Raw genomic sequence first — 21,921 nt, 5'->3', positions numbered from 1 at the left:
TGAATAAATTAGTTAAAATGGAGAACACAGTCATAAGTTAACCTTGTTGTTCCAACTACAGTATTTCTGTTTATGACTTTAGGAATTATACTGAATTATTTTACTGGTACTTTAGGTTGTAGACCAATTTCTCCATGCTTTTACACTGCAAAGTTGAGAATTTACACTATGTTGGTTTACGAATACTGTATATGATAATAATACAATCTTATTGTCATTATTTTGTCCAATATTTTATTTTTAGGACAGTATGTCTTATATTAAAAAATTACAATTAGTTAGAATAAGGTAATCATTACTACCAGTTTATGGCATTTCAAACATAAATCATTTTGTTCCTTCAAAACTAGCTGCAAATCTTTTGTTTACACAGATGTTCACAACGTGGGCATTCTCAATGCATGTAGTTCAACATTAAAATGATTCTATTCAACCAACATTATTCTACGTTTTGTTCTAATTATGTCTATATTAAATTATGGCAGGTGATTGAATTGATAACATTTGTAGGCATATGGCATATACAGTAGATGTGATTTCATTTATGAGTTAATCTTTATAACATCTTGTTATATTAATTAGTTGTATTTACAGAACATTTATTTTATTTAAGTTATTCCATTTTAGGAAATTGTTTAAATTATAATTCTGTATTGTAAGTAATTTCGTAATTGAAATAATTGTATTACGTCTTATGGATACCCCTGATCTTGCCAAGTCTGTTGCTAAGAGAAGGAATTTAGTGAGCTTCCTGTAGCTAGTCAGTGATCCATCATAGTTGATTTATTAGACAGTAGAACCACACATAAGGCACACTCTCTCTATTCACGGTTCATTCTAATTGAGATTATCTTCACTTTTTGTACAATTTTGTTTCAAAGGAATTGAGCTAATTAAAACATTGTTGGAATTACTAATCTGAAGATTGAGATCCTGGAATTAGATCATGAAGATGATATTGTATCTATGTTAGAAATGACAGCAACAGTTGAGGTACTGGATTGAAAGTACACCATCTACTTCAAAGAAAAATGTCTGCCTTAATAAAATGCAGAATTATTTGACAAGCATTAATTTTTATAGTATTGTCTAATTTAATGAATATAATATTTTGGATAATTATGGTGCCCGTGTTTCTATTCCAAGATATTTTAAGCCGGACATTAGCATTAGCTAGCTTCCTCTTCCAGTGGAACACCTTACAGGAGATAAGCTCATACTCTAAAAGGATTAGTAAGTTTGGTATCAAATATCAAATTTGATTTTTAATTTTATTAAAACAGTTTGATAAATTGAAAATGGTGGAACATCTTTATTTATTTTGTAAGTTAAATAGATTTTGTTTTTAAAATTAGCATCATAGAAATATCTGTTTTAAGTCATTATGTTAGATTGGATATACTGTACCTAACCGTCACATAGTCAAGTTAATCTTAAACAGTTGTTGTGATGTCACAAATTAATTGGATTGGTTAATTTTGGTTATTTTCCCATTTCAATGATTGAATTAGATCATTCACTTTTTTGTAAATTGGGGCCTGAATAGGCATATTGTGCAATATGAAACCAATAAAACAAAAATGAATGTTTTGTATTTGAATGGGGAAAATCCTTTTTTTCATCATTTTAATGCCTTCAACTTGGCCTTAATGTCTCGTTAACAGTAGGCCTACATCATCTTTCAACTCTTTCAAATATTATCCTGATTTAAATTGTACAATTTTCTACACTAAGAGTTGTATATAATAATTGAAATTACTACTGTACTGTATAGGACTTGTAGAAATACAAATTAATTGTGCGGAATTCACTGTTTGTGTTTGCCAATCCCAAACTTCCTGTTACATTTCCTTATAGTTGTACAGTACCTGAGTTAATTAATTATAATATATAAAATAAAGGATTGTTCCCACATTTGAGATTTAACATAGTATCTACTGTATACAACATCTAATTGCCAAGGAATACTGTACTAGACATGACTCATTTTGCAATTTGTATTTTGTAAACAAGTGTCTTCATAAAGGACAGAAACCCAGCTGCGATCCTAAAAAGTATTTATATGTCAAATGACGCGAATTATTGATTAATATTAAATAATGAGAATTGTTTATATTTTGATTTTACATGTTTGTACCTACTGTACTGTGAAGTAGCCTTGTGTGAGGGTGTTGAGTTGGTCAGATGTTTGCCCTAATGTAATTTGTACTATACTAATAATAAGTACATAATAACAAGTAATATAAGTACATATTATATAAAATAGTAATACTCGGGTGGGACTCTAACGCACAACCTCAAGTATTACTAATGTACTTAAATACATTACATCAGAGTAGGGCAAACATTTGACCAATTTGTTTTACATCACTTTGTGATGTTACAACAACTTTACTTGTTGACATTGTTTATTTGCTTACTATTTTACTATCTGATTTGGAAATGAAATTTTAAAAATGTTTAATTTTTTTTTTCTTTTTGTAGACGATGATCACCTAAAGAAATTAATGGAGATGGAGGTGAGCATAAAACATGTGGCACAGATTATGCAAGATGGAGTTGGGTATCTGTCAGGTAAGAAATTAATCAATCAATCAAAGGATAGTTTGGCCCTACAGTACCTGTCAGGTACAGTAATAACAACAGTAAACAATCAATCAATCAAGGATAGTTTGGCCCTACAGTACCTGTCAGGTACAGCAGTAACAACAGTAAACAATCAATCAATCTGTTGGAATTGGAGTAAGCATTTGTTCTATCATTTCCCCATAAAGTCATTTTCTGCTTCATTTCATTGTTATTGAATAAACCAAATGAAATGATGTTTATTTTGAAATGACTTTTAATAGAATAGTTCTTCCTTTTAATAAATTCAATACTTTCAATTCAATTACACTATGGGAAATCACATTAAAAAGCATGGATAAATTTCAATTGAAACAAACCCATAATAATGTATGAATTTCTGTCAAACTTCAGGAGGACGAACATCAGCAGGTCTTCCAATCATCACATTACCAGACACAGAGAAGTTTACTGCTCTCTCTGATGATGGATTTGTTCAACTAATGATGTATTTAACAAGGGTGCCCAGGTATGTAGGCCTGCCATCATGATGTATTTGAACACAAGGAAACAAACTAATCTAATATACTAAGTAGGATACTAAACTTAAAATGCTTTAATAATTAACGACCAAATCAATATGTAAATATTAATTTCAATTTATGAATAAATCTTTTCATTCCAAACTATTACCAGGTTGTTCACTCTGGAAATAATTCATTTGTACTAATATTAAAATACATTCAGTAAATAAACATGCAGTTCTGTGTTATTTTGTCGACTATTACATCGCAGCTTCCTTCGAAATTATGAGGAGAGGTACTTGCATGAAATTTATTTATTATTGTTTTTATTGGTTGACTTTCATCTTTAGTGATTTTAGTTACTTTACAAAATCTTTATCTTTATATCTTTCTGGTGCATGTTTTATTTTTGTTTCTTGTTCACAGTCATTGAATCTACAGTACTTACTCTTATACCTTAAAACATTCATATTTCATTTTTTCCCCTTTATACTGAGTTCAGTTTTATTTATTTTGTATTCTTATTTCTTTTTTTACACAAAATCATCTCAAGCCCTTGCGATACTGAATTCATGATTAATGCTGTTCACTTACTTGTTCACCATATAGGTTATTTATATTCAAGAGAGCATATTTTCATTCTATCACCTTGTTTTAACAGCAAATTGCATGACATAGTGAAGATAGTCTGTAGGTAGTTATTGCTAAAACCTGCAAACCATATTGAACGAATACCAACATTATTAATGTGTACCACTCATTGGTCTGCTAAATTAAAAAACAAAAACTATTTTTTGGATAAAACATCATTTGCGGCGTTAGCAATAGCCATAAAAGCTCACTATATTTGTTGTGGCCATGCCCTGAGAGGAAGTAATTTAACACATAATTTCATAGGCAAGCAGCGCAGTGCTAACAGATGATATCAAAATAAAATCACAATTAACAAATTATTCAAATTCTTTCATCACAATAAGATAATCATCATTATAACACAATCTTTTTTTCTCATTTGATTAATTTGGTATCATTACAGTTGGGTATTTAGAATAGCTGTTTTACTCATATAAGCAATTGTGCAAGGAGTGTTTCTGTAATATTAGTAAAACTTTCTTTCCAAATCCAAGCAGACCCTTTCTCTTCCAAAATATGCATTGCAGAAAACAGATTTATAGCATACTGTAAACTTTTGCATAAAAGAAAAGCTTGGTAGGCCAATTTCAAACTTTCTTTTGCAAACAAATGTGTTGGCGAGTAAGTTTAATAAAAATTCACAAAATTATGTCTGGCATGATCATCATCGTAATGCGTTCACTAATCTTATCACTTTTTTCCATTTCTGATAATGTCTAATAGTATGATTGAAGCTGACAGAGGATTTGCAATAATAGCTGATCGTCGGAATGAGTCATGGAGTAGTGTTAAGACACTTCTGTACAGGATATCGGTATGTTACTACTTCTTTAGAATGCTTCTATCATGATTAATTATGTTTCTTACAGCTTCCCTGAAAGCTATCAATTAATAGCAATAGCTTCACTACACCTCCTCTCTTACACTCAATACTATAACAAGGAAATGAATATTATCGCATAGCATGATGTGTGTACAGGAACCAGAAATTAGTGAATTCAGTATTTTGATGATCTCTCTATATTTTTCCCATTGAAAGAGTCAAACTATTTTTTTTTAAATTCTAATCAACTAATGCTAGATGGTTTAAACTAATTTAGAGATTTCACCAACAGGCTTTCTTTCTTCTTCTTCTTTTATTGAATTTTTCACACTTCAAAAATAGTACAAGTAAAGTGAAACAATGATAACAGGTATCATAGTAATAAACCCTAAGGTAATCAATCTAATTAAAAAAGAATATATAGAGATACTTGTACTTTAAACAAAAAACAACATAGAACAAATCAGAAGAATCACTAAATAATGGATGTATTCAATCATTATTCCATTATTTCCATTTCAGGGTTTATTTCCAGGTAGTATGCAGTGCATCTATATCATCAAGCCTTGTGGATGGTTTGCAAGGAAATTCTCTGATTTCGGATATAGTCTTGTTAAAGATGATTTTAACTTTAAGGTATACTCTTAATACTTATTAACTGTAGCCTGAAAATTCATCTTTTTTTAATTACTGTAGTAATGGTACTGATAACTGCACATTCATCATATCAATGTTTGTTGTTGTGCAACTGTATGTTCTATTTTACTGATATTTGTCTACTTTTGTGAGCCTGCCATGACCAAAGGAATTGTAAAGTTTTTTAAATTGAATTAAAAGAGTCTGCTCAAAATCAATTTAGGATGTAAATTTCTGATAGTAGTGACACACCATGATTGTAGTATTACCATATGTTATGAAAATGATATTATATTTACTGTAACAAGTTATTACTTCTTCAGACGGTTTTACTTGATACGGTTGAAGAGTTACATTCACACATAGACCCTTCACAGCTAACAACTGATTTCAAAGGCACAATAAGATTCAATCTACAACTTTGGATTGAGGATCGAATGGTAACAATTTCCTTCATGTATTCTTCATAAAATAGAAATTACAGTATGTTTATATGCTGTATATTTAAGTACAGTGCATTAATTGAAATAGAACTAATTTAATAGTAAAATATAATAAGTTGCATACCAGGTATGTTTTTCAAGAGTTTTATCAAGATACAGTAGTGTATTCATTATCCAGAAATATAAAAAAAAAAAAATAAATAGTTAATGTATAGATGTGTGTATAGGTGCTAAGCAATTTATTTAGATTGTATATACCATTTAATTTCACCTGGTTTATTTTATTCATGTAAGGCTATTGAGAGATTTGCAGCAAATTGCAATGAGACTTCAAAAATTGTGCAAGCAATATCTGATGAAATGAACCAACATGAGCTTCCAAATGATCTTGATGCAGCTAAGTTGATGTTACACGATCACACGGTAAAACATAATGAGATGAAAGAAGATATCCTAAGTACAAGGCGCCATGGTGAAACGTTACTTGGTTGTATACGCAAGCCTTCCAAAGACACAGCTTCCTTTAAACTCAACCCAGATAAACTCTCCAATGTCTGTGCTGTTGAAAGGTATTATTATTACATTTTTATGTATGTAAGTTGTTTTTTAATTATTAGATCTAGAAAACTATATACTAGTTTTATAGGTAAAAAGTGTTATTTGTCAGTTCCAACATGTCAAGAGTTTTCTAACCCATAATGACTATATAAGGTTTTTTGCCTGCTTTATTAAGGAGGCTATTTTTTTTGGTTATAATTAACTATCTGCTTGATACTTCAATGTTAATGTTACATTATTTATTTTAATTTTTAAATCTGAAAGTGCTGGAGATATTCAGAATAAGTAAGTATTAGTGAATGTAACAATATGTTTAGTGTTAATCTTTGCATGCTATTATTTTATACAGTTTCATTCATTTAGTTGCAGAAATTCATGCCATTTTATTATGTTTTACATTTTATCCAAGTTAAAAAACTTAAAAGTTATTTTGTAGACTAAGAATGCGAGGGCAGTACAGTTTTAAAAGTACTCATAATGCTAATGTTAAAAGCCTCATTATTACAACATTTTACAAACTTTTTACAATTACCAATTTTGTCATCAGCTTCTATAAAGTGATTTATTGGCATTATTACCTGATGTTAACTTGCAAAGTCTGGTATTTCTTGATTTCATATTCTGCTAATTGCAGATGATGGTTTTGAGACTCAAAAATACAAACAGTGGACATACTATTATACTTTATGCAAAAATAGGGCTTTTAATTTTTGTTTACAGTGGTATTTTGTTTGTGATTTTAAATTAATAATAAATTCTTCTTTGTTGTTCTTTGGTATTGTTTTGTGATATAAGATATGAATAATTATGAAAGCTTCAAATGTGTTTTTAAAATGTGTATATTATATATATATGTATACTGTGTTAATACTATGTAATGCATGCAGCATTTATAAAAATGCCATTTCCATTTGGTATTATAATTATCTGAACTCAATTATTTAGTTAAGTTTTAGTTTCAGTAGTTAGTTAATTTATGCCTATTATTTATGCATTCAGGTTTGTTGATTTATTATCATTAATATTTGTTCAAGAAGTTATGTATTTTTTCTTAAAGATTATTAGTGCAATTAGAAGAAACGGAGAAATCATTTGATGTGTTTTGGGATGGACACAAGATTAAGCTGATGCAGTGTGTTGACTACAGAAGGTTTGATTATCAATTTAAACAGGTTTGTGAAATAACTGTGTAGTATAATGGAATTATAATATGAGGTTGAATATAGGAAACTAAAAACAATTTATGATAAACTTACCATATTTCATATGACAATGTTTGATGTTTATAGGTGAAATTAGTTCTTGATAATTACCTATACAAAATCAATGATGCTAATGAGCTTGGAGACTCAGTTGCTTCAGTTGAGAGATTATCAACATTACACAATGAATTTGAAGGAAATACACACGTAAGTTCACTTTCTGATTCAGTTAATTTTACAGTTTATTAAAACATTCCAATTTAGCCACCTCTATATTTGATTAATTTGTAATTAAAATGAAGTACGCATTTGGTCCTCCTTAAACCAGAAACAAATTGTCATTTAGTATATTAAATTTATAGTACGTGCTTTGTTTGTATGTTAGCACGATAACGCCTACAATTTTGAAGTTACCATTCTGAATTTTTCAGTGTAAATATACCAAAATCGGTTCATTAATAACTTCACAAATAAAAAAAGGGAAAATTTGTATTCTTTTAACTAACCTGTATCTTTCCTACGAAATATTAAATAACACGCCATTTGAGGGCAGCAGTCGACATGAGGGGACCCTTAAAGGAGAAGAAAGTTGTGGTATGTGTCTTGAACACCACTTTGCGCAATTCAGCCCAGTAGGCTGCAAGTTGCAGGTTATCCCTCCCCCATTTTACCCTAACAAAATATGAAGTAGTGAGCCCTCTCTCTCCGAATCTATATATAAATTATGGTTAATTCTGACATAGGCGAGCACAATGCAAAAACTTCGGTACAAATCTCCGCCTTGGATACCTACCTTATCTATCTGAGATGTACCGCGAAACGTAGATTTGATAACATTAGTGTTTACATCGACGCTATTGTTCCATATTTCTATCTTAGGAAGATATTATAAAGAGTTTTTTAACAAAATTTATGATTTCAACATTAGATTTTCATCTCAATTTCAATTCTTTCCGGTCAAAGTAATTTCCGGGTTTAAGATAAGTTCACCTTGCAACAACCTGGTTTCAAATATTTTCTCTCTTTTATACACAAGGGAGCAGTTAAAATAATAGATTTGACCCTAAAGGTGACTGGAAAAAGGCACTTTCCATCAATCAATACAGTGTCCCTTTGGAAGACAAAAAAAAATCAGATAGTAGGACTGGAGCTTAAGTTGGCCATTAGTCATAGCCATTTCAGTTTTTTGTTTATTTTAAAACATATCGCGCATGTGTGAAGGTACAGTAGTTAAATAATAGAAATTATACTGCAAATTAATAAAGATCAAATTAAATATTAAAAGAATCAGAATATATTGTGGGGAATAGTATTATAAAATTACATAGGGAGATTTGATGATAAGACATTTTTCGAGTGAAATCCCGATAGCTGAGTTTTATTGAGTAAGCTTGCAGGAATAACTGTAGGCTATCTTCCTGTGTCCCGTTAGGACCGAGATGTCTGCCCATGTTGCAAGCCGTAATGTCTTCTTCTTGGGCCCACTCTGTCACGGCAGTTAGTTTCAAAAGATGATTAAATTAAATAATGTATTAATAATTATTAGGATGGTATTCATTTAAATAAACGCCTCTCCAATAAAACATCACTTTGAATAATAACCCCCCCCCCCCCAACCCAACTATCTAATAAACGTCCATCCACATATTTATAATAACACAACAATTATACTATTTGTAGTGGAATTCATCGCACTGTTATCTACAATTTACCTAGAATTTGTTATTCTTTTTTACCAGTTTTCATATCTATTAGAAGATTTCATTTGATTATAAATGTTACCATATTATTGAAACTAAAAAATTTAACATATATCCCTCGAATAAGCACCTCCCTCAAATGACCTCCGCCTCCCCAAAGGGCCCTACCAAACAATAAAAACTATACTTTAAAATGTTATTAATCATCTAAAACACTGTGAAACAAAGTAGTTTAGTTTTACGAATGTCAAGCATTTTCAATAATGGTAACCGACAGAAAACGTATAATGAGAACATTATCATTCCGAGAACCATCGTCTACACTTCCTAGAGGGGGAGCGAGCGAAGCGAGCTCAGCCTCTAGTAATGTTTAATGATTGATATATTTTGCCAAGTACAGTACTTCATTCAGTTTTTGAGTAATTTTTTTATAATTTTTGTTTTTGTTTTTCAGCCTGCATTTGAATCTGCAGAAAAACTTCGTAGTGAGGGTATAGAGCTGATAACTCAGGAAAACTATGCTGGAGATTGTATCCGACCAAAGTGTGAAGACATTTCAGAATTAATTGAAGAAATTGAAAGGAAAACACTTACAAGAACAATTGTGTTAAGCAAATCATTAGAATTACATCAAAGGATACATAAGGTACTTATTCAGTTAGTAGTTTGAGCTATTCCCTAGAATATATCATTTTCTATCTTCTGTTTAACAAACACATAATATGCACACATGTTGTCATTTGTTGAATCCAATTTTTCCTCTTCATGTACATATTCAGTAATTTAATGTTTACTCAATTATAGGCCCAACAATGGTGTTCAAAAGGAATGGAAGTACTAGCCTCACAAGACATTGACACATGTCAGACAAAGGAAGGGGTTGACCAGGGGTTAAAAAACATTGATGCATACCTTGAAAACTGTAAGGAACTCAAACTCAGCAATCCTAAAGAATTCCACACAATGTTCTCGGACATCCTTAACTCAGAATTATCGGTAACTATATAATAATTTTTTTATGGAAATTTAATCATATCATCCATATCTTTCAATTTGGAATTGATTATGACCATGTTATTGCTATCACCATTATAATCATGATGATCATCAAAAAACATCATCATCCTATAATATTATATATAATATAAAAATAACGCTTAAAAAAGAACGACGTTTCGACTCCATCATGGAGTCATTATCAAGTCCAATGAATAACATTTAAAACAACAACTAATTAAATAGCACAAGCCAAGGGTCAAAGTTTAAATAACAAAAGACCTATTGTCTTTACATCCTGTCAAGTGAAAAGCTTAGCTTTTACAGAGTCACTTTTTTTATTAAGACTAGGTTTTAATTGTCTGATATACAACATTTCATAGATAAATTTGTTTTTGCATTTCCTAAGTATACTAAAACATGAATTAATTTTACTTGGATTAACAATCATGTTATGATCCTTTAAATGCTGTCCTATTAAGCATCTACTATGTTCAACAATAGAGGTAAAAAATTAAAAAAAGTTAAAGATAACATTAGGAAAGTCGAAAAAGAAACCAACTATTATAAGTCAACAATGTGTTGTGTTTAAATTTAAATGTGACTTGTGTGATGCAAGTTATGTTGGATGTACATGTCGACACCTACCAACGTATTGTTGAACATAGTAGATGCTTAATAGGACAGCATTTAAAGGATCATAACATGATTGGTAATCCAAGTAAAATTAATTCATGTTTTTAGTATACTTAGGAAATGCAAAAACATGAATGTCTTATCTATGAAATGTGGCTTTACCACGTTCAAACACCGGTTCTCGTCAGATCAGCGAAGTTAAGCGACGTTGTGCCTGGTTAGAGCTTGGATGGGAGACCATCTGGGAATAACGGGTGCTGTATACGGAGCTGGGGTCCCGTTAGGCATTTGAAATCAGCACTGCTGACTCTTATGGCAGCCCCTGCATCTAGTATCTGCCTCAGACCTCTTGCCAAGGTGGGCACTGGACGAGAGAAGCCCTTGATCAATGTTAGGACCAATCAAGGTGCTTTAAACAGTCCTGGCTTTGTTTGTATCAAACCTGTTAGTGGCGGTAATTATCGCTGTTGGTTTCGATTGAATAAAATAAAAAATAACAAAATAAAATATATCAGACTTATTAAAACCTAGTCTGAATAAACAAAAGTGACTCTGTAAAAGCTAAGCTTTTCATTTGACAGGATGTAAGACAATAGGTCTTTTGTTATTTAAACTTTGACCCTTGGCTTGTGCTATTTAATTAGTTGTTGTTTTAAATTTTATTCATTGGACTTGATAATGACCCCATGATGGAGTCGAAACGTCGTTCTTTTTTAAGCGTTATTTTTATATTATGTATTTACAATAAACGTACCCTCATTCATCCTATATATGTTTGGCTTAATAATTGTCATTATTATTCTCTACTTCTAGTGCATGTTGTAGCTCATGGTTCCACCTCCTCATACTCATAGTATGCATGGGCCAAGAAAATGTTAATTAAATCAATCATAATAACTTCTTTAGTTTTTGCTTAGTAAGCTTGTTATTAGTGTACATAGTTATAATCAATTGCATGTACTGGATATGTCCCAGACACAAAACGTCTTTCACCTCATATTCACTCTGGTTTTTAATTTTAGAGTAAGCAGGCACAGCGAGAACATGCAGAGGTTTGTTTTATTTATTTTGCACGAAAACACATTATTTTAAATTGTGTTTATTTTAATTATTTAAATGGTATCATGGAAGAAAGCAGGACATGCTTTTGAGTTTTATTTTGTTGACAAAATTGTACATCAATGATTAAGTTTTACCCACCGGAAAAACTCAATATAAAAGACTAATACAACAATTTGTCATCATTGTAAAACTAAACAGCACCCTCTGTAGATTGTTTATAGATATCTAATTCGTACTTTAATTAATTGTGCACTTTCGCTGCTGAATTACAATATTTTATTAATTATTAATGCATGCAATATTAATCCGTTTTTGTTTTGTTTTTTTCAATATTATTATGTGATTTTGTGAATTGTTGAAGAGTGAAAAGTAAATTTGTATACAGTAATATGCATCGCACTTTTCAACATTCAGTGAATATTAACATTTTAACAGTTTATTTTAATAATCCAAAAAATTTCTCCCACTTCATGTTTGTTCTACTATCTGTTACTTATTACATTTTAGAAAATAGTACATGATATTGCAATAGAAAATAGTACATGATATTGCAATAGAAAATAGTACATGATATTGCAATAAAAAATAGTACATGATATTGCAATAGAAAATAGTACATGATATTGCAATAGAAAATAGTACATGATATTGCAATAGAAAATAGTACATGATATTGCAATAGAAAATAGTACATGATATTGCAATAGAAAATAGTACATGATATTGCAATAGAAAATAGTACATGATATTGCAATAGAAAATAGTACATGATATTGCAATAGAAAATAGTACATGATATTGCAATTGAAAATAGTACATGATATTGCAATAGAAAATAGTACATGATATTGCAATAGAAAATAGTACATGATATTGCAATAGAAAATAGTATACAAATAATGAATGTTTATGAGTGCAATGGTACAAATAATGGCACGAGGTGAATGATGAAAGGTTATATCAACGAGGCAAAGCCGAGTTGATATAACCTTTCATCATTCACCAAGTGCCATTATTTGTACCATTACACGAATACAAAACATTCATTATTTGTTTTATATAACATCTAGACGTTTTTTTTTCGTACACAAAAATGTTTCAAAAAGTACTATTTAACGATCGTTGAATAGTGCGTACTATTGCATGCCATGTGACCCACATTCATCCAATCAAATGACAGGAATTTATATAGGTGTTATATAATACATGATATTGCAATAGAAAATAGTACATGATATTGCAATAGAAAATAGTACATGATATTGCAATAGAAAATATCGATTTTGTTTTTTTTTAGTACAATCTAGTTTTATTGTTCTATTTTTCCATTGACCGATTTTTTTGCAAGTCTTTTAAAAATTATTATTTTATATTAAAAAAATTCTAGAGAATATTAGGCTTGCTGAGTCTTATGATGTTATTGCCCTCTAGCCCTAAGATGCTAGGGAGTGAAGCTAAATGTGTTGACTTGGGTTAGAGTTAAAAGATGCTAGGGAGTGAAGCTGAATGTGTTGGCTTGGGTTAGAGTTAAAAGATGCTAGGGAGTGAAGCTGAATGTGTTGGCTTGGGTTAGAGTTAAAAGATGCTAGGGAGTGCTGAATGTGTTGGCTTGGGTTAGAGTTAAAAGATGCTAGGGAGTGAAGCTGAATGTGTTGACTTGGGTTAGAGTTAAAAGATGCTAGGGAGTGAAGCTGAATGTGTTGGCTTGGGTTAGAGTTAAAAGATGCTAGGGAGTGAAGCTGAATGTGTTGGCTTGGGTTAGAGTTAAAAGATGCTAGGGAGTGAAGCTGAATGTGTTGGCTTGGGTTAGAGTTAAAAGATGCTAGGGAGTGAAGCTGAATGTGTTGGCTTGGGTTAGAGTTAAAAGATGCTAGGGAGTGAAGCTGAATGTGTTGGCTTGGGTTAGAGTTAAAAGATGCTAGGGAGTGAAGCTAAATGTGTTGGCTTGGGTTAGAGTTAAAAGATGCTAGGGAGTAAAGCTGAATGTGTGTTGGCTTGGGTTAGAGTTAAAAGATGCTAGGGAGTGAAGCTGAATGTGTTGGCTTGGGTTAGAGTTAAAAGATGCTAAGGAGTGAAGCTGAATGTGTTGGCTTGGGTTAGAGTTAAAAGATGCTAGGGAGTGAAGCTGAATGTGTTGGCTTGGGTTAGAGTTAAAAGATGCTAGGGAGTGAAGCTGAATGTGTTGGCTTGGGTTAGAGTTAAAAGATGCTAGGGAGTGAAGCTGAATGTGTTGGCTTGGGTTAGAGTTAAAAGATGCTAGGGAGTGAAGCTGAATGTGTTGGCTTGGGTTAGAGTTAAAAGATGCTAGGGAGTAAAGCTGAATGTGTTGGCTTGGGTTAGAGTTAAAAGTTGCTAGGGAGTGAAGCTGAATGTGTTGGCTTGGGTTATAGTTAAAAGATGCTAGGGAGTGAAGCTGAATGTGTTGGCTTGGGTTAGAGGTAAAAGATGCTAGGGAGTGAAGCTGAATGTGTTGGCTTGGGTTTGAGTTAAAAGATGCTAGGGAGTGAAGCTGAATGTGTTGGCTTGGGTTAGAGTTAAAGATGCTAGGGAGTAAAGCTGAATGTGTTGGCTTGGTTCCCGATTGTGGTTAGAGTTAAAATATTATAGGATTTCAATATTTTTTTAGACTAAATTATCGCTTGCATGAAATTGATTTAGCTTTTTTTTATTTCTTTCATTTATGATATGAACAAATAAATATGAATTATTTTTTATTACTTTAAAATTGACCAGCAGAGCTGCTGCTTCTGGGTAATGCAGAAACAGGTAATTGAATTGATCATAGTCTCTGTATTGTTAGCAAACCTTAGTACTCACAAAATCTTGAACCATGTACAGAAATAGGTAATTGAATTGATTCATAGTCTCTTTATTGTTAGCAAACCTTAATACTCACAAAATCCTAAACCATCTACAGAAATAGGTACGGTAATTGAATTGATTCATAGTCTCTTTATTGTTAGCAAACCTTAGTACTCACAAAATCATGAACCATCTACAGAAACAGGTAATTGAATTGATTCATAGTCTCTTTATTGTTAGCAAACCTTAATACTCACAAAATATTGAACCATCTACAGAAATAGGTAATCGAATTGATCATAGTCTCTTTATTGTTAGCAAACCTTAATACTCACAAAATCATGAACCATCTACAGAAACAGGTAATTGAATTGATCATAGTCTCTTTATTGTTAGCAAACCTTAATACTCACAAAATCTTAAACCATCTACAGAAACAGGTAATTGAATTGATCATAGTCTCTGTATTGTTAGCAAACCTTAATACTCACAAAATCATGAACCATCTACAGAAACAGGTAATTGAATTGATCATAGTCTCTTTATTGTTAGCAAACCTTAATATTCACAAAATCTTAAACCATCTACAGAAACAGGTAATTGAATTGATCATAGTCTCTGTTAATGTTAGCAAACCTTAGTACTCACAAAATCTTAAACCATCTACAGAAATAGGTAATTGAATTGATTCATCGTCTCTGTATTGTTAGTAAACTTTAGTACTCACAAAATCTTGAACCATCTACATAAAAGTGTTGGTAAAAGATGCTTCTGCAGATATGGTGGTATTCATACTTAAGTGAACAGTAGGTAAAAAACAAATAATAAATGAAAAAACATTATTTTGTGATTTAAAATTTCAGATATCATGCTATTTTATTGATGATTATTTTGGTGTTTATTATATATTATTTTGTTATAGTAACAACGTTTCTTTTTTGGATAGTTTTTTTGATAGGGCCTAACTACTCTAAAATAATAATTGAGTAATAACATACGGTACTGACAATGTACAGCAGACAAAAAACACATTTTACTTTGTATTCAATATTATTTATTAATTAAATTATGATTATATAAATTATGAAAATTATTATACACAAGTTCTATGATCATACGTTCATAGTTCCACTGTAACCATGACGATAATAATCCATTACAATTGGCTTTTAAGACCATCACCTGTTGTGTTGAAATATTGCATGACTCATTGATTGATCTAGGGTAGTGAAAACAATCAAAAACCCCTATTTATCATAATGGCTGAGTCTTAACAGCGGTTATATCGGTATACAGAGACGGACGGATTTAAAGGGGAAATGAGTCAATATATAAAAGAGTAAGTTAAATGTTAGAAAGCATCAAAAGAAGTTTTGGATTCTATCATGCATGGTACAAGCTGGGCCGGACGGCCCCCCTCTAGACGATGTTCAACACGTCATTGTCAGGCGGCCATATACCAAAAAACGGGCAATCAGGTAGTCTAATCAATAGGCATGATCTAATCCAATCTAATCCTACTTAATCCTAATACATTCATAATACAGCATTAGCTCTCATTCAATTATTTTATATAAGTTAAATGTAGATTTAAAAAATATATATTGTTGTGTTTACTATGGTCTAACTGTAGGCCTAAAGTTGTGTAAAATGTGTATTATTTATGATAATTTTTTTCAAAGCACTCTAATATAACACTCTTCTGAATAATTAAACTACTAATCTATCTTTAAAAATGAACAACTAATCAATTTAAGGTATCCAAATGGTAGGATTTGTTTCTAAGCCCCAGTATTTACCAATCACACTTATAGTGAGATATTTCCTTTTATACTAAAGTCAAGTCTTCACCTATTTTTAAATTAAATACAAATTCCTGTTGTGAATGTTGTGGTCTTTCTGAAACTGTATGTGTGCAAGAGAGTGTCAACAAGAGTAATATGCACCCTTCACTAACTCATTTTATACAATATTTTTAATCATTTTTTTAATGTATAAATAAATATATAACCCCAATTTTTATTCCAAATACTTCTTAATACTTATTTTCACATACCCAGGCACTTGTGACAGAAGTTGTAACAAAAATGGAAGATGTAAAGAATATGTTTGAAAAACGGCGTGAAAGTTTAAAGAAGATTGCTGCCAAGCTTGAGCGGCAACAACCAGTAGTAATGGTTGCACCACAGACTACTCTACAAATGAGAAAACCAAACCAAATCACAAATAAGTTATCACCTTTGAGCCAGAGGAGGTCTGAGCCTGTCTCGCCTTTAAGGGAGAAAAAGAAAGTCTTACCAAGGACTCCAAGACCAGCTAAAAAGGTTAACCCATTATTTTATTTCAGAATATTCACTATTTTCAAGGTTTTAAAATATTTACATTTAATTTGTTTATTGCACATGCTGGTTCTGTCATATTGTATGGCCAAATGACTAATAAGACCATCTAGTACTGGATTGAAAATGTTCATCTGGTTTGTAGATATAAGTTATTTTGGAAATATTCTTTTTTTCAAACCATCTAGTACAGGGATTATAAATTGTTTCGAAAAAAAATTTAGATTTTGTATGGCAACATTATCTTTAAATTATCAGTCGTCGTCAGTATATAATGTTAAAGTATGTCACAAAAGAAATCTGTTTTTAATCTAAATGATAAAAGATAATAGCACAGGATTAGATGTTAAACAAGAGATTTCTGCAAATGAAGCATTAAATCATGGAGGAAAATTCCTCCATGATTAAATTAAGTTGAACTTTTAGAATTTATAATCCAACATCTTTTTGCCAGTAGTCTATTTTGCATAAACAGCAATATTCAAGATGTAATCAATATCAGCTAGAGGAATTATTCATGTTAATGTATTTTCATTTTAATTAGTCTTTAAACCATCAGGAATATTTCTTTACACAAAGCTTTGTTCAAAGCCTTTCCCTCCTCATCACCATGACAATGCATCATTCTGTTCTATTATGTATGCATTATTTTACAATTACAGTATTGCTTTATTGCAGAAATATTATTATTAGTACAAAGTACCATCATTGACAAAGACACACTGTTTGAAAATAAACCCTACAGAATAATTAACGAGTCTAAAATTCACTCATGCACATCATCATTATTATTGATACTAGTGTTAGTTAGTGAAGGTGGTATTGTTGCTGATACTGCTGCTTGTACGGTTCTTGTGATAGTAATTGTATATAATGGTACCAGACTGATCATATAGCCTTTGTTTATATTCTATGTAAGAAGATGAATAGACAAGAGGATCAATACTGGGTGTGTAGATGAAATGTGGCTACCAGAAGGCTATATTAACTCATCTACTTGTATTGTGTTTGAGAGTAAAATATTGATATTCGATTTAAATATATATTTGTAATATCGAGAATGCATTAATGCACACACTAAACAACAGTTGCATGGACTGAATGATGTTCACTGGTCATCTCCTCATAAAGTTTTTTATAATTAGTATTATTATTATTATTTTACCAGGACATAGAGGTACTAAGAGACTCTGAAGAATCAACTGCTGATTTGTGTGGTCAAGAAGGAGATTCACTAAATTCAAAAAGAGGGTGAGACATTTATTCAATCCTTCTTTTGGTTTCATACAATTCTGCCATGTTGTAAAGTTAAAATTGTCTCATAATAACATGGTCACTATGCACAATAAAACACAGTTAAGAGAGATTGAATAAGTAACTGCCGCAAAATGACATTTAAACTTTTACCTGTGACAGATTATTAAATAAAACAGTACTACTCCATAGAAAATTGGTACAGTATTCCTCCTCGGGACAATTGAGCCTATAATCAGAAAGATTATAGTGATATCTTTTTTAGGAAGTTGTTTATCATGAGATATCTTTGTGGAAATTTGTCATAATTTCTTTGAAAAAAAAAAAGAAGAAACATACAGTAAAGTTGGTTGATATTTTTGAATGCGGTTGCATTTAATCTGTTGCATTTAATCTGTTGCATTTAATCTGTTGCATTTAATCTGTTGCATTTAATCTGTCTCTTACCGGTTGTGAGCATTGGCCGAGTTAGATTTTTTTTTATTTTAGTAATAATCCAATCACTCAATTTTCAATAGTTTATTGACTTTTTAGAATTCACTCAGTGTATTGTAATATACCCCGTCAGCTCCCTGTATGTCATTTAGGTGTACGCACCCATTATATTACTATCAATATCACTATGAATGGTTGATATCGAAGATGATATTAGTGTAAATTGGCAACTGGACTCTAAGGTTACTCTATTATCTGTCAAATATTTCATTGATAGCATGATGTAAATGGCAAATAAATCTTTGAATTATTTAAACAATAGGCTAAATGCATTTTCTAGATGGAGAAAGTAAAAGATGGTCAACAGGAGGTTGAGTCTAATTGTTTATGATTAATGGTGGTTGTGTCAAAGGTTACATTTTGAAATTGATATTTATGACTGCGGTATACAATGAGTGGAGTACAATTATCCATATCTTAAATTAAGAGAATCATTAATTAAAACATGCATGCTATTTAACATCAGTAATACTGTTTGTGAAAATCACAGTTTATTTATTCTAATTTATTTTCAATTTTCTTTGTTCTCAGTTCCATTTAATTCCATATTTAATTTAATGAATGTTTTATTGTTTTAAAATCAGGCATGTTATGAATGAATTGATAGAAACTGAGAGACTGTACGTTACTGAACTGCAAGCAGTCATTACTGGATATATAGACCAGATGCACAATCCTACACTTACTCATCTTATTCCACCAGCTCTGGTTGAAAAAACACAAGTGCTGTTTGCAAACTGGGAACAATTATATCAATTCCATAAAAAGTAAGCTTTAATTCTTGTTTAAAATCATTAATATCCAACATCATACTATTATCATCATCAAATTATTATTATCATCAAATTTTTATCATATCATTATCAACATCATCATCATCATTATCCCTTACGGTGTCAGTGATCATTTTATAACTTACTGCACCAGAAAGATAGTTAAAATCCCGATTAAGAGGCATAAGACGATTAAAATACGATCTATGAAATCATACTCATCAGAACTACTTACTTCTAAATTAAATGAATTAGATTGGTCCGATATCACAAATTGCACAAATGTCTGCACTGCATGGGACTGGTTCAAACTAAAAATGATGAATGCCATCAACCAAGTTGCTCCTTTAAAAGAAATAAGAATTAAACAACGTTCCAAACCATGGTTCACATCAGAAATTAGAGATCTGATCATTAAACGTGATAAATGCTTAGCTAAATTTAAGAGAACTCGTAATGAGCACATATTTACTGTCTTTAAAAAGTTAAGAATTTCTGTAAAATATAAAATAAAAAGAGCTAAGTCATCTTATTTTTCGGACAAACTAAATGAAAATAAAAATAACCCCAAAAAATTATGGAATGTTTTAACAAGTTTAGGTACCGGAACAGAAAATAAATCTGAAAACATTGCTCTAAAATGTGAAGATAAAATAATTTATGACAAAAGCTCGATTGCTGACTATTTAAATTCCTTTTTCATTAATACTCCTAAAAAACTCCCTCCTTCATCTAATACTTACAATGAAAACCACGTTAAACATTACTATGCAGATAAAAAAGGTGTATTTGCCTTTAAAGAAGTAAATGAACAAACCGTACTAACGATAATAAACAACTTAAATAGTAAGAAAGGTGCGGGTTTAGATTCCGTACCTGCCAGATTTTTCAAAGATGGGGCTCTGGCTATCTTACATCCACTGAGCCATATTATAAATATATCTATTTCAACCGGTTATATCCCTTCTGATTGGAAATCTGCTAAGGTAGTGCCTATTTACAAAAAGAAAGATCGATTATATGCTGGAAACTATAGACCCGTTTCTATTCTATCTGCAGTGTCTAAAATTATAGAACGTATTATGTATAATCAATTAATGAGTTACTTAAACGACCAATCACTTCTTTATACCTATCAATCAGGTTTTAGACCTTCATTTTCTACAGAAACATGTCTAATACATCTATCGGATTCTGTTAGAAATGGATGGGATAAAGGGAAAATGACTGGTATGATAATAATTGACCTTCAAAAGGCGTTCGACACAGTAGACCACGACATATTATTGTATAAATTAAAGGCCATGGGTTTTACTAGTCTATCTCTGTCATGGATGCAATCATACCTCCACGGTAGATCCCAGGTTGTTGACATAAAAGGTACTAAATCAACATTTCTTGACGTCAAATGTGGAATACCCCAGGGATCTATTCTGGGTCCCTTACTATTTTTGCTATATGTCAACGACATGGAATCGGCCGTTGGTTGTGAGTTGTTGCTATATGCAGACGATGCAGCCCTTTTGGTCACAAATAAAGACCGAGAGTATATTGAAAACAGACTAAGTAATGAATTGCAAGCGTTGAATCTGTGGCTTTCTGACAATAGATTATCCCTTCATTTTGGTAAGACGGAGTCAATTTTATTTGGTACAAAAACCATGTGTAGAAAACAGTCAGAAATGAAAATTACCTGTAATAATAAAAACATAACTGCTAAATCTTCAATCACATACCTTGGAATTGATCTTGACCAGAACCTGACTGGTACAGCTACAGGTATGAAAGTAATCAATAAAATTCATTGTATACTTAAATTTCTTAATAGAAATAAAAAATATATTACTAAATATGCTCTTAAATTAATTGCATCTTCTCTGACACAATGTCATTATGACTATGGGTGCTGTGTATGGTACTCGTGTACAAATAAATATATTAAAAATAGGCTACAGACGTCTCAAAACAAAATTATTAGGTGCATTTCGAACCTAGGACCACGATCTCATATAGGTATACATGAGTTTGTAAACTTAAATTGGTTGCCAGTTGACCTAAGAGTACAAGTGAGGAAACTATGTATTATGTATAAAATAATTAACAAAAGTGCTCCAACTTACCTGGATACAATTACCCTGACGAGACAACGTCACAATCACAATACAAGATTTGCTAGAGACAACATTTCGATCCAAATTCCAGTCATAGGAACTCACAACAGGTCAACTTTCTTAATAACAAGCATTCAGTTATGGAATTCACTCCCCTATTTTGTTCAAAGCTCCTCTTCATTACAATTATTTAAACAGAGATCAAAAAGTTATTTTTGTGAAATTCTTAGATTAAGAGAAATTTAATTTGCTATTTGTTTGTGTATTATGTTTAAGTTATTGTGGTTTTCCTTGTTTATTCTGTTATATTTGTTTAGGACCACAATGGAAATAAGTTTGCCGTCTCGGTACTTTTTGTGTTTTTATCCT

At 31.2% G+C, this 21,921-nt stretch overlaps 1 protein-coding gene across 15 annotated transcripts in view; it reads left to right on the top strand.

Annotated features, from left to right (window-relative positions):
- The window catches only part of LOC140049977 (guanine nucleotide exchange factor DBS-like), a 47,965-nt gene that overhangs the window by 12,440 nt on the left and 13,604 nt on the right, over window positions 1-21,921 (top strand). For 7 of the 15 annotated variants that reach the window (XM_072094953.1, XM_072094948.1, XM_072094942.1 and 4 more), the window contains 17 exons: window positions 2,485-2,574; window positions 2,980-3,094; window positions 3,361-3,384; window positions 4,446-4,536; window positions 5,068-5,181; window positions 5,505-5,621; window positions 5,919-6,193; window positions 6,447-6,467; window positions 7,240-7,354; window positions 7,472-7,591; window positions 9,539-9,730; window positions 9,889-10,080; window positions 11,739-11,768; window positions 14,515-14,544; window positions 16,641-16,904; window positions 18,088-18,170; window positions 19,253-19,435. In XM_072094953.1, the coding sequence (XP_071951054.1) occupies window positions 2,508-2,574; window positions 2,980-3,094; window positions 3,361-3,384; window positions 4,446-4,536; window positions 5,068-5,181; window positions 5,505-5,621; window positions 5,919-6,193; window positions 6,447-6,467; window positions 7,240-7,354; window positions 7,472-7,591; window positions 9,539-9,730; window positions 9,889-10,080; window positions 11,739-11,768; window positions 14,515-14,544; window positions 16,641-16,904; window positions 18,088-18,170; window positions 19,253-19,435 (2,033 nt within the window). In that variant the 5' untranslated portion in view covers window positions 2,485-2,507. Of the gene's footprint in view, window positions 1-972; window positions 1,234-2,484; window positions 2,575-2,979; window positions 3,095-3,360; window positions 3,385-4,445; window positions 4,537-5,067; window positions 5,182-5,504; window positions 5,622-5,918; window positions 6,194-6,446; window positions 6,468-7,239; window positions 7,355-7,471; window positions 7,592-9,538; window positions 9,731-9,888; window positions 10,081-11,738; window positions 11,769-14,514; window positions 14,545-16,640; window positions 16,905-18,087; window positions 18,171-19,252; window positions 19,436-21,921 lie in introns of those variants that run through there. The other 8 variants (XM_072094952.1, XM_072094951.1, XM_072094946.1 and 5 more) reach the window with 8 other exon arrangements.

The sequence above is a fragment of the Antedon mediterranea genome, chromosome 5 (assembly GCF_964355755.1).
Source record: "Antedon mediterranea chromosome 5, ecAntMedi1.1, whole genome shotgun sequence".
NCBI lineage: Eukaryota > Metazoa > Echinodermata > Crinoidea > Comatulida > Antedonidae > Antedon > Antedon mediterranea.
Note: the sequence above shows the minus strand (reverse complement) of the source record. Positions and strands in the feature narration are given on the sequence as shown.